This window comes from Hesperophylax consimilis, chromosome 20 (assembly GCF_061612785.1).
Source record: "Hesperophylax consimilis isolate HC1 chromosome 20, BYU_Hcon_1.0, whole genome shotgun sequence".
Classification (NCBI taxonomy): domain Eukaryota; kingdom Metazoa; phylum Arthropoda; class Insecta; order Trichoptera; family Limnephilidae; genus Hesperophylax; species Hesperophylax consimilis.
In genome coordinates, this window is record NC_142855.1 from 11202851 (window position 1) to 11216356 (window position 13506).

At 34.8% G+C, this 13506-nt stretch overlaps 1 protein-coding gene across 2 annotated transcripts in view; it reads left to right on the forward strand.

The window, feature by feature from the left end:
• LOC149414076 (phenoloxidase-activating factor 2-like) overlaps positions 1-13506 on the forward strand; it is a 76038-nt gene that overhangs the window by 44784 nt on the left and 17748 nt on the right. For both annotated transcript variants that reach the window (XM_089644273.1, XM_089644274.1), the window contains exon 3: positions 2335-2486. In XM_089644273.1, the coding sequence (XP_089500399.1) occupies positions 2335-2486 (152 nt within the window). The remainder of the gene's footprint in view (positions 1-2334; positions 2487-13506) is intronic.

A 13506-nucleotide genomic window follows, 5' to 3' on the forward strand; every position in this document is an offset into this window, starting at 1 on the left:
TAACATCACCAATCACCAATCTTGGCCCTTGCTACTGAATTCAGTAGCATCACCAATCACCAATCTTGGCCCTTTCTATTCTGAATTCAGTAGCATCACCAATCACCAATCTTGGCCCTTGCAACTGAATTCAGTGGCATCGCCAATCATCAATCTTGACCCTTGCTATTCTGAATTCAGTATCATCACCAATCACCAATCTTGGCCCTTGCTACTGAATTCAGTGGCATCGCCAATCACGAATCTTGGCCCTTTCTATTCTGAATTCAGTAACATCGCCAATCACCAATCTTGGCCTTTCTATTCTGAATTCAGTAACATCGCCAATCACCAATCTTGGCCCAGGCTATTCTGAATTCAGTAGCATCACCAATCACCAATCTTGGCCCTTTCTATTCTGAATTCAGTAGCATCACCAATCACCAATCTTGGCCCTTTCTATTCTGAATTCAGTAACATCACCAATCACCAATCTTGGCCCTTGCTACTGAATTCAGTGGCATCGCCAATCACGAATCTTGGCCCTTTCTATTCTGAATTCAGTAACATCGCCAATCACCAATCTTGGCCTTTCTATTCTGAATTCAGTAACATCGCCAATCACCAATCTTGGCCCAGGCTATTCTGAATTCAGTAGCATCACCAATCACCAATCTTGGCCCTTTCTATTCTGAATTCAGTAGCATCACCAATCACCAATCTTGGCCCTTTCTATTCTGAATTCAGTAACATCACCAATCACCAATCTTGGCCCTTTCTATTCTGAATTCAGTAGCATCACCAATAACCAATCTTGGCCCTTGCTACTGAATTCAGTAGCATCACCAATCACCAATCTTGGCCCTTTCTATTCTGAATTCAGTAGCATCACCAATAACCAATCTTGGCCCTTGCTACTGAATTCAGTGGCATCGCCAATCATCAATCTTGACCCTTGCTATTCTGAATTCATTATCATCACCAATCACCAATCACCAATCTTGGCCCTTGCTACTGAATTCAGTGGCATCGCCAATCACGAATCTTGGCCCTTTCTATTCTGAATTCAGTAGCATCACCAATCACCAATCTTGGCCCAGGCTATTCTGAATTCAGTAGCAACACCAATCACCAATCTTGGCCCTTTCTATTCTGAATTCAGTAGCATCACCAATAACCAATCTTGGCCCTTGCTACTGAATTCAGTAGCATCACCAATCACCAATCTTGGCCCTTTCTATTCTGAATTCAGTAGCATCACCAATAACCAATCTTGGCCCTTGCTACTGAATTCAGTGGCATCGCCAATCATCAATCTTGACCCTTGCTATTCTGAATTCATTATCATCACCAATCACCAATCTTGGCCCTTGCTACTGAATTCAGTGGCATCGCCAATCACGAATCTTGGCCCTTTCTATTCTGAATTCAGTAGCATCACCAATCACCAATCTTGGCCCAGGCTATTCTGAATTCAGTAGCAACACCAATCACCAATCTTGGCCCTTTCTATTCTGAATTCAGTAGCATCACCAATAACCAATCTTGGCCCTTGCTACTGAATTCAGTAGCATCACCAATCACCAATCTTGGCCCTTTCTATTCTGAATTCAGTAGCATCACCAATAACCAATCTTGGCCCTTGCTACTGAATTCAGTGGCATCGCCAATCATCAATCTTGACCCTTGCTATTCTGAATTCATTATCATCACCAATCACCAATCTTGGCCCTTGCTACTGAATTCAGTGGCATCGCCAATCACGAATCTTGGCCCTTTCTATTCTGAATTCAGTAGCATCACCAATCACCAATCTTGGCCCAGGCTATTCTGAATTCAGTAGCAACACCAATCACCAATCTTGGCCCTTTCTATTCTGAATTCAGTAGCATCACCAATAACCAATCTTGGCCCTTGCTACTGAATTCAGTAGCATCACCAATCACCAATCTTGGCCCTTTCTATTCTGAATTCAGTAGCATCACCAATAACCAATCTTGGCCCTTGCTACTGAATTCAGTGGCATCGCCAATCATCAATCTTGACCCTTGCTATTCTGAATTCATTATCATCACCAATCACCAATCTTGGCCCTTGCTACTGAATTCAGTGGCATCGCCAATCACGAATCTTGGCCCTTTCTATTCTGAATTCAGTAGCATCACCAATCACCAATCTTGGCCCAGGCTATTCTGAATTTAGTAGCAACACCAATCACCAATCTTGGCCCTTTCTATTCTGAATTCAGTAGCATCGCCAATCACCAATCTTGGCCCAGGCTATTCTGAATTCAGTAGCATCACCAATCACCAATCTCGGCCCTTGCTACTGAATAATATCCCCAATGTTTTTCAGATAACCGTGGTACCTACCACAGGACCGACCACTATAGTAGACGGGGAGACCGGTGACAGCTGTGTCTGTGTCCCGTATTACCTTTGTGAACCAACTGGTAATTCAGTATTGACTGACGGCAAATACGACGGCTTCGGAAAAATCGACATAAGGTAACTTTATTATTTAAATAATCCAGTTAGTTCCTAAGTTACTAGTTACCGCATTTGCCTCAATCATAGAATCTCATACAAATCGTGAAAAATTTATTTATTTTGTAAGAAACAAACGGCTTTTATATAATAAACAATGATAAATATACATATACAAGTTAACTGAAGTCAAGCCACAGAAGTTTCTCATGTTAAAGTTCATTAGAAATGAAGTTTTGATATCTTAAAATTAATTTGGTGTTAAAGGAAGGGGAGAGGAAGAGGAAAATAGGAAGAGGATAGGAGATGCTCCCTCTGTCATGTCATGGTGAGAAATGTGATCTATACGGTGTTAGGAAGAGAAAACACTACGCTTTAAATTCAAATCTAAAGAAATTAACCATGTATAACTTAAAATGTGCACCTTTATGGAATCAAAGGTTACAAACGCAATTTGAAAAAAAAGTTAACCTTCGTAAATTTTTATATTTATTATTTTGATATTATGAAAATTAGGTGACAATAATACAATAAGGTTAATATATTTAATATATCAAACATTATATTTTTATTTGCAATAATTAAATTTAAATGCGCATTTTATCACCTTTTAAATGCAGTTTTTATTTTTAGGATACTTTCAGAAATATTCCATTTATTCGAATTTTATTGCAAAGCGGGAATACTGACCTTCTGTCAAAATACGGCAGAGGCCTGAGTGGTTTAAAAAAAGCTTCTAGAATAAATAAATAAATTTTAATTAAATTGGTAAAAAATGACGTATCTTAAGAGGAAGCTACAAGCCAAAAATGTGTATATTCTTGGTATAGCTTATATCGTAGGTAATAGGCATTAAAATCGCTTGACAAACGGAGTCTAGAAACGTTCGATTTCAAGCAAAAAACTGTTTTTTATTTATTTTGTAAATAATTTTATAAGAAAGCAAAAAAGTTAATCAAGTGAAACTGTCACAGATAATCTTAGCTATAATACTGTATTTTTTTAAAGTTGTTTCCTTTACGCGTTCATACATTTCTATTTAAAAAATATTTTATTTAGTACTTTGCATTTATATTTTTTTTTGAGTAATTTATTTTTTCATTTGTATTCTACTGAAGCGAAACGATAGGAAAACTTTCAATTTATCTAAAGCATATTTTTCGTATTCATAATGTACACCAATTCGTTATAAAGATTAATCAAAATAATGATTTTTCGTTTCGTCACTTGTAAACATTGATTTTTTTATCTGTGAAAATGCACATCGCAAATTCCGTGTTAAATGTCATAATAATTTGACATTTTCAATAGTTTTTAGTACCGTATTTATCGTCTCTATGACTTATTTTTATTGTGAATAATTCTTATTTATCTGGAAATTATTGTTAACATAACTCTTTATAATCTATTTTTTTATAACATCACAGAGAAAAAAGATTAATCGAAAGCATATTACTTGATATTTACAATGTTAACCGGTTCGTAGTAAAGATCAATCGAAAGCATATTCATAATGTAAACCGGTTCGTAGTAAAGATTAATCGAAAGCATATTAGTTGATATTCACAGTGTAAACCGGTTCATATTAAAGATTAATCGAAAGCATATTAGTTAATATTCACAATGTAAACCGGTTCATATTAAATATTAATCGAAAGCATATTAGTTGATATTCACAATGTAAACCGGTTCTTAGTAAAGATCAATCGAAAGCATATTAGTTGATATTCACAATGTAAACCGGTTCATATTAAAGATTAATCGAAAGCATATTTCTTAATATTCACAATGTAAACCGGTTCGTAGTAAAGATCAATCGAAAGCATATTAGTTGATATTCACAATGTAAACCGGTTCGTAGTAAAGATCAATCGAAAGCATATTCAAAATGTAAACCGGTTCATATTAAAGATTTATCGAAAGCATATTAGTTGATATTTACAATTTAAACCGGTTCGTAGTAAAGATTAATCGAAAGCATATTAGTTGATATTCACAATTTAAACCGGTTCGTAGTAAAGATTAATCGATAGCAGTAATTCTTCGTTTAATATTTAAAATCGGACCGATAACAATAACACTCCTTATTGTTAATTATTTAATTGTACCACCTGTTTTGTGTATACAAAAATAAAACATCGCCAAAAAGTGTGTTTTATTTTTGAACATCGAAATGTTTTATGGGGATTTTTTAAATAACAATTTGCCACATTATACAATAAAACCACAACCGAAAATGAATTCGTAAGTAGGAGATTTTGAACTTTAAAGCAGTTTTTATAGGACTGGTACTTTATTTTTTTCTGGGCTTATAAAAAGACTTTCTCACAAAAATACTTAATTATTTCATAGGTCAAAATGTATTCAGCTATCAGTATTTAATTAAAGCATTTAAAAAATTTCTAAGCATCATATTTTCAAACCAAAAACACACGATTTTGCATAACTGCGTATTTGCTTGGCTTTAATAAAAACGTTGCAAATAAACATAAATATGCAACAACTCTTTGTAATATTCTTATTGCACATAAACTGGTTGCAGTGAAGTCTTTTTTTTCATTCACCCTTTGAAGTTGAGTAGGGTGACTTGGTCAACAGTGGATCACTTTTTTTTGGAGGCATATAACTTCAACATCAGTTGAGGCATTGTAATGAAAACTTTCACAATGGTTCATTGTTTATCATTCTTGTAAATTGTAATAGTTTAAACTCCGCCATTAAATGGGAAGGAAAGTAATATGTACTTATTTGCGATGAGGGAAAATGATCCACTGTGGAACTTGGTGGTACACAGTGGATCAACCTATATTTAACAGTGGATCAAGGATGGGATTTCTTTTAAATAAAAAATTAATACTAGAAATAAATCAGTTTTTATTATTGAAAGAGAAGAACAAACAAAATAGCCCATGGCTAGATAAAAAATAACTGGATTTAAAAAGAAACAAGAGAACGAAAACAATAATCTAAAGAAGCAAAATAATTTTTTAAAACTCTTGAAATAATTTTTGAGAATTTCTTCTTGTTCCTTAGAGAACACCATATTCACTTCATGGTTAGCAACAAATCGCATATTTACTACATTGGGCGTTATTATTATTATTTTTTTTTTTATAGCGCTGTAACGTAGTAAAGGCAAATTTTGTATGCTTTGCCGCTCCACGGATGCTTGAGCCTTCTGAAATTAGCTTTAATGCCTCTTATATTTCCGCCTGTGTATGTTGCTTATTTTTCTTTCTTTCGTCCTTTTTCGAGGCATCCTTTAAAACAAAAAAAAAACAAACAATCAAGACAATATCACAACAACAACACACGGTGAGCACATCAAATATTCGCTCTATACAAATTAATAGAAAACCAGTGAATTTATATACTCAAAAGCAGCGAAAAGTATATTAAAACGTGGCTTCAATTGCCCAAAAGTGTAACTGGTCTTACATCTTTAAAAATAGTGATTTTAAAGTGTCAAAAGTGAAAACAAAATAATAATTAAAAGTGACTCAGTGCAAATATCTGGAAGATTATTATTGCTACCTGCCTTGTCAAACTTACTGTCTCGCAGTGTATTGTAACTACATAAGTACTCATAGACATATTACATAGGTACTCGGAGTAAACCAACTTTTCAGGGGAGTGAAACCATTGCAGTTAAATAATTAAATAAAAATAATAACCTTTTTTCTACTTGCAATCCAATTTTTACCATAATGGATGTCGAATCATTTATAACAAATGTAGAAAATGCTGTGGCTGCATTTAATACCTGTTTAACGGATCCAGCAAATAAGTTCACGAAAGACCAAATAACAAAACTAACCCCAATTACAAGTCATTTCTTAATAGCTATTGGTAGATTGGCGCAAACGGTGTCTAATAAAACTGCTAGTCTAGAGGGTGAATTACGGGCTTATAAGGAAATCGGAATAAATATCCCAGCCCCACAAAACAACCTCGACATTTGCGAGGTAATTTCTGAAATTAATGAGCGTAGCGAAAGAGCTAAAAACATCATTCTTTGTAATATACCCGAAAGCACTGAAACGACTGCGGCCAACAAATTAATAGATGACAAAAACAAGGTAACGGTTTTAATCTCTGCTCTCGATGATACCGCAAACCGTGATATGCTACGCGTTTACCGCATTGGAAAACCAAGTGTTGAAAAACCAAGGTCCCTTAAAATAGAATTCAATAACTCCACAACATCCAGAACATTACTAAGTAAACGTCATCTTTTAAAAAACAACACAAGGATATACCCCGATGCTACAATTTTTCAACAAAAACATCTAAAAAATCTAAGAGAAGAACTGGAAAAACGAAAGACAAATGGCGAAAATGATATTACTATAAAATATGTAAACGGAAACCCTAAAATAGTGCAAACACCGCCAAAAAACGATGCAAACTCAAGATATACTACCAGAACGCGCGGGGACTACGCACCAAATTAAATGAACTACGTTCTACAATATCGCTACACCATTACGACGTATATGTGCTGACAGAAACTTGGCTCGACTCGGAAATAAAATCAACAGAACTCGGACTCAACAACTACAAAATTTTTCGCTGCGATAGAAACTCTAAATCCAGTTCCAAAACAAGGGGAGGCGGAGTACTAATTGCAATAAAGAAGAAATTGATGTCAAGAAAACTCAAAACAAAAAATAATACACTCGAACAAATATTTGTACAAATTGATACCACTGTAGAAAAGATAATAATTGCAACTTTATACACACCGCCACTATCTGATGCCGGAAACTATCGAAGCCACAGCGAAGACGTTGAAAATCTACTCTACAAATATCCTAACTCTAAAATTATTATTCTCGGGGATTACAACCTCCCTAACCTAAAATGGAAAACAAGTGATAGTGGTTTCATTGTTAATGAAAGTCAAAATGATCGTGCACGTGAGATTTTAGATATGACAAATTTTTTAAATCTTTTACAACATAACTTTATATACAACATAAATGATCGCTTACTAGATCTAGCAATATCAAATTATCCTAAATTGTTCATTGAGAAATGTAATGATCCTCTGTTACCTGTTGATAACCATCACCCCCCTCTTTATATTAAGTTAAATATATGTGGCGTCGAGCCGAAACCCGTTGAAAAAACTCTCAACTACAAAAAAGCAGATTTTGAATCTATAAATTCTCATCTTTCGCATGTTGACTGGTCTTTTTTGTCTGATGTTAATACTGACGATTCCTTAGAAAATCTATATTCAATATTCTCCACCACTATCAAATCATATGTACCACTATTTACTCCTAAAAAACATACATATCCAACTTACTTCTCATCAGAACTAATAGCCTCACTACAACAAAAAAAAATACTTCATAAAAAATTCAAAAAAAACTCTGAAGAAAATCGACTATACAAATTTCAGTGAAAGTAGGAAAAAATGCAAAGATCTCTCTAAAATCTGTTATAAAACATATATAAATTCTATCGAGAACACAGCCTTAAACTCGAACAATCTCTGGAAATTTATTAAAAAAATAAACAACGACAGCACAGACTATCCTCCAGAAATGCACATGGACGACAAATACGCCAACAATACGCAAGACATTGTAAATCTTTTTTCTGACTTCTTTAAAAATGTTTATGATGATGAAACACTAGAAGAAAATATTCCTTCATACACATTCAAAAAAACCACACATTTAACAGACTGCTACATCACCGAAGAATCTTGCAAAAAAAAATTAAATTCCTTAGACATAAACAAGTCTGCAGGCCCGGACACCATCCCGCCAATTTTCCTAAAACAGTGCTCCTCCGTATTGTCTAAACCACTAACCATTTTATTTAACCACCTACTATCCTCTGGATATTTTCCCGTCTACTGGAAATCCAGCTATATTATTCCAATATTTAAAAAAGGTGACGAGACTGACATTTCAAACTATCGACCAATATGCATACAATCTGTATTACCCAAAATCTTTGAATCTTTAGTTTTGGAAGAAATATATCCTACACTAACAAAATTAATAAATGACAAACAACATGGCTTCATTAGAGGTAGATCAACTACAACAAATTTACTACTGTTTCAAAACTATATATTGGAGTCTTTTTCTAAAAATAAACAAGTTGACTGTATATATACTGATTTTTCGAAAGCCTTTGATAAAGTGTCTCACAAAGTACTGATCCAAAAACTTCATGCTATAGGAATCAGAGCAAATATGTTAAGCTGGTTAAGTAGCTACATATCTGGTAGAACTTTACTTGTTAAAATAAAATCTTTTTTATCTAAACCATTTTTGGCCACTAGTGGCGTACCGCAAGGTAGTCATCTTGGCCCAATTTTATTTATTGTTTTTATAAATGATATAGTCAACTGCTTTGAAAATGTCAATGTACTGCTATTCGCCGACGATATTAAATTATATAAAGAAATAACCTCATTAAACGACTGTCAAGTTCTTCAATCTAATATAGACATGCTAAATAAGTGGTGTTCACAAAACAATTTATATTTAAATGTAGAAAAATGCAAAATTTTGACCTTTTCCAGAAAAAAAACATCACAATTTTTTGGCTATTCAATAAATAAAACAAATTTAGAAAGAGTAAAGGAAATGCGAGATCTTGGCATAATAATGGATGAGAAACTAGACTTTACGGCCCACATTCAACAAACTGTGAATAAGGGTATGAAAACATTAGGTTTTATATTAAGAACAATTAAAAACTTTAAATCTTTACAAATCATAAAACTATTGTACATATCCCTTGTTAGAAGCCTGATAGAACATAACTCCATAGTTTGGTCACCCTTCTACAATGTACATATTCATAATGTTGAAAGAATTCAAAGAAAATTTCTACGCTTCGTCAATTTTAAACTTAACATCCCTTTAGAACACATAAATTACCAGTCATTATTGAATCATTTAAATATTCCGACATTAGAAAACAGAAGAAAAATAAACGACCTAACCTTTTTATTAAAATTATTGAACTCTAAATTCGATTGTTGTGAACTCCTGCATTTAATAAATCTACACATACCTACACGAACAACTAGGCAAATATCAACATTTTACATACATACATCTCATTCCAACTATAGTTTTCACTCTCCAATACAACGTTTACACAGTCTTGGTAACAAATACTTAAATAATATAAATGTATTTGACAATAATTTGAACTTGGCCAACTTTAAACGGAGTATGTGCGAACTATTTTTACATACTTTGTAAACTATTGTTATCAACTAATTTTATACCTTCTTATTAACATTATCGTTGATTTGGAGGATTTTGGCAAATTTTATATTTTTTGTCGCACTTATTTGCACTCTATCATACCTAATTTTTTAAACTCTTATATTTTATGTAACCTATATTTTGCTAAATCTGACATTTTTATATGTAATCTATATGTATTTTTTTTTATATAAAATGTATAACTAAAAAAATAAAGATGTACATTATTATATGTAAAAGCCCTATGGGCGTTTAAATGAAATAAATAAATAAAAAAAAGACAAATCAGGCATCAGTAGTACACAGTGATCCACTGTGTAAGGTGATCCACTGATCCACTGTAGAACAACACTCCATTTTTAACTAAACATATTATTCTGACTTTACCCTTTTGAATAAGACATATTTCTGGGTGTTAACACATGTTGTAATAACTACTGATAACAACTAAAATATGCAAAAATGTCTCATGGAAAAAATAATGAAATGGTACGCAAAAATATACTTACGTGATTTTTTTTCTCCTACCACAAAAACACTAAATACAGCACCACACGTCTATTCGCCTGCGGAGCCGGACAAGTACCAACTTGTTTAGTAGCATGAAGGAACACCTACCTAAGAGCCGAACACACATGCAAACACACTAAGAACTTTCGAGATATTGGAGTGATCCACTGTACCATACCGATCCACTGAAGACCAGGTCACCCTATATAAATTCTAGTGTACAATTATGACAACTTTAATAAGAACTAAATTTGAAATATTCAGTAAAATCGCTCCAGTAGTTTTTGAGTCAATAGAAGACAAACAAGAAACATTAATTTTTATCTCTAAATAGTATAAAATAAAGTCGCTATCCGTGTGTCTCTGTTTGTGCGCTTAGTTCTTTTAAACTAAGCAACGGATTTTTATATGGTTTATACCATCATTTAGAGAATTTCTTCTGGAAGATTTACATATATGATACATGTATATAATATTTATAGAAAGTAGAGAAAAGTCGATGTTTTATGATCAAGTCGTAAAAATATTTTTTCGGGCATTCATAATAATATAGCTGTTACATTCGTACACAATGGTTCTTTGAATGGTTATCCCTTTCTAATGCGTTTCGCTGCACGCTAGGCATGCTGTTATATGTATGTTCATCTATTCACGCATGCGTTTCTTTACTTCGCTTTAACGAACATGCTATATTTAGTTGTTTTATTAGTATGAACATAACGCGTATTTGTATTCATGTCAGTGGCTTAAACGGATCAACAACAGTTCGGAGAACGACTGTCCGCGGGTCACGAGTCTGGTCACCGTAAATTACATCTATTCATTCTGCGAAAATCATGTGTTTCTATTATGTTTTTTCCTTTTTTTTCTCGTTTCGTGTAATTTTTTATATTTTGTTGCAATATAATTAAACCCCTTCAAACAAGTTTTTTTTTGCTTCAATAGTGTTTCCCAACCAGTGTTTCGAAAACTTTCAAATGCCCACACTGAGAAAAATGAGTATCGCTTATTTATTAAAACGTGATAACAATTCATTTCTTGATAAGAGTCCATTCAGAATATATCGGAACACTTGTTCATGCAGGTGTTCATTTTCTGATGTAAATAAAGTGCGACATTATTTGTGTTTTTATGAACACGTGTTCTGCCGTCCTCATAACACATTCGCGTTTTACTGATACTTTGCTAGGAAATCTGTCAATTCATTCGCTAAAGGCCTTCAGTACCGTTTTAAAAGGAATCCGAATAATTAAACCAGATTTTTAATTAATTAGCAATATTTTTTATCTGCAAATTGCTTATTCTGTTCGACGTATTGCCCTGTCTGGCTGGTGAGTTTGCTCAGCTACCGATATCATGACAATACTAGCGCAGACCCGTGACAAATCACGGATAGCCATAGAGACGGTATTTCTTACTAATATCACGCGAATTCGCGTACGCGTAGTACGCGGGAACCGGATTCGGTAGATTGGACGGCCAACACCTTGCCCTGCAAGAATATTGACGGCCAAGACCTTTCCCTGCAAGAATATTGACGGCTAACACCTTTCCCTGCAAGAATATTGACGGCCAACACCTTGCCCTGCAAGAATATTGACGGCCAAGACCTTTCCCTGCAAGAATATTGACGGCTAACACCTTTCCCTGCAAGAATATTGACGGCCAACACCTTGCCCTGCAAGAATATTGACGTCCAGCACCTTGTCCTGCAAGAATATTGACGGTCAAAACCTTGCCCTGCAAGAATATTGACGTCCAGCACCTTGCCCTGGAAGAATATTGACGGCCAACACCTTGCTCTGCAAGAATATTGACGGCCAACACCTTTCCCTGCAAGAATATTGACGGCCAACACCTTGCCCTGCAAGAATATTGACGGCCAACACCTTGCCCTGCAAGAATATTGACGGCCAACACCTTGCCCTGCAAGAATATTGACGGCTAACACCTTTCCCTGCAAGAATATTGACGGCCAACACCTTGCCCTGCAAGAATATTGACGGCTAACACCTTTCCCTGCAAGAATATTGACGGCCAACACCTTGCCCTGCAAGAATATTGACGACAAAATAAAATGATTTAAAAGTATATTTGAAGTACATGACATAATTTTGTATATTCGCGGTATCACCATTTTTAATGTGAAACCACACAAGAGTCCCAACTGCTCCCAACCGTCTGGAGCCAGAGAGACCATGGCATCCCCAAATTGGGGTATGAAAAGTTGAAGGCTTTGGGGAGGGGAAGGAGATGGAGAAGAGGAAGGCGGGGAAGTACCTGGATATTCAGATCTGGTCACCAAACACGACCAAAGCCATTTCGTGCAACGTTTCAATCCTGAATGATGGTCTTACCCCAGGGCGATACTGAGAGTATTTTCCACTCTGGTGAAAGCTCACGACTCAAAATTGAAACCTTACTTGAAATGCCTTCAGCCGTGTTTGGTGACCATATCTGGATAGCCAGGCACTTATAAATCTTAATCTTAGCCATCTTATCCCCTTCCACAATATATTCCAATTGAGTATGGAGGACATAGTCTCACTGGCTCCGGTCAGCACTGTGCTGTATTCACATTAGAAAACTTTGAGAAACACTGAGCGCTAAGCGGGTAAAACCCATGTCTGATGAAGCAAGACAAATCTACATAAATAAAAATGTTAAATCCCATCGCAGCAGACAGAATAAAACCATAAACATTTAATTGGTACACAGATTATTGCCTTGTGATAAATGACCCGTTGCATGGATTTCAATACTGTAGTAAAGGATGTGGCCAAAACAGACAGTGCATAAATAGACAGTGCAAAAACAGACAGTGCAAAAACAGACAGTGCATAAATAGACTGTGCAAAAACAGACAGTGCATAAACAGACAGTGCAAAAACAGACAGTGCATAAATAGACTGTGCAAAAACAGACAGTGCATAAATAGACAGTGCAAAAACAGACAGTGCATAAATAGACTGTGCAAAAACAGACAGTGCATAAATAGACTGTGCAAAAACAGACAGTGCATAAATAGACTGTGCAAAAACAGACAGTGCATAAATAGACTGTGCAAAAATAGACAGTGCATAAATAGACAGTGCAAAAACAGACAGTGCATAAATAGACAGTGCAAAAATAGACAGTGCATAAATAGACAGTGCAAAAACAGACAGTGCATAAATAGACAGTGCATAAATAGACAGTGCAAAAACAGACAGTGCATAAATAAACAGTGCAAAAATAGACAGTGCATAAATAGACAGTGCAAAAACAGACAGTGCATAAATAGA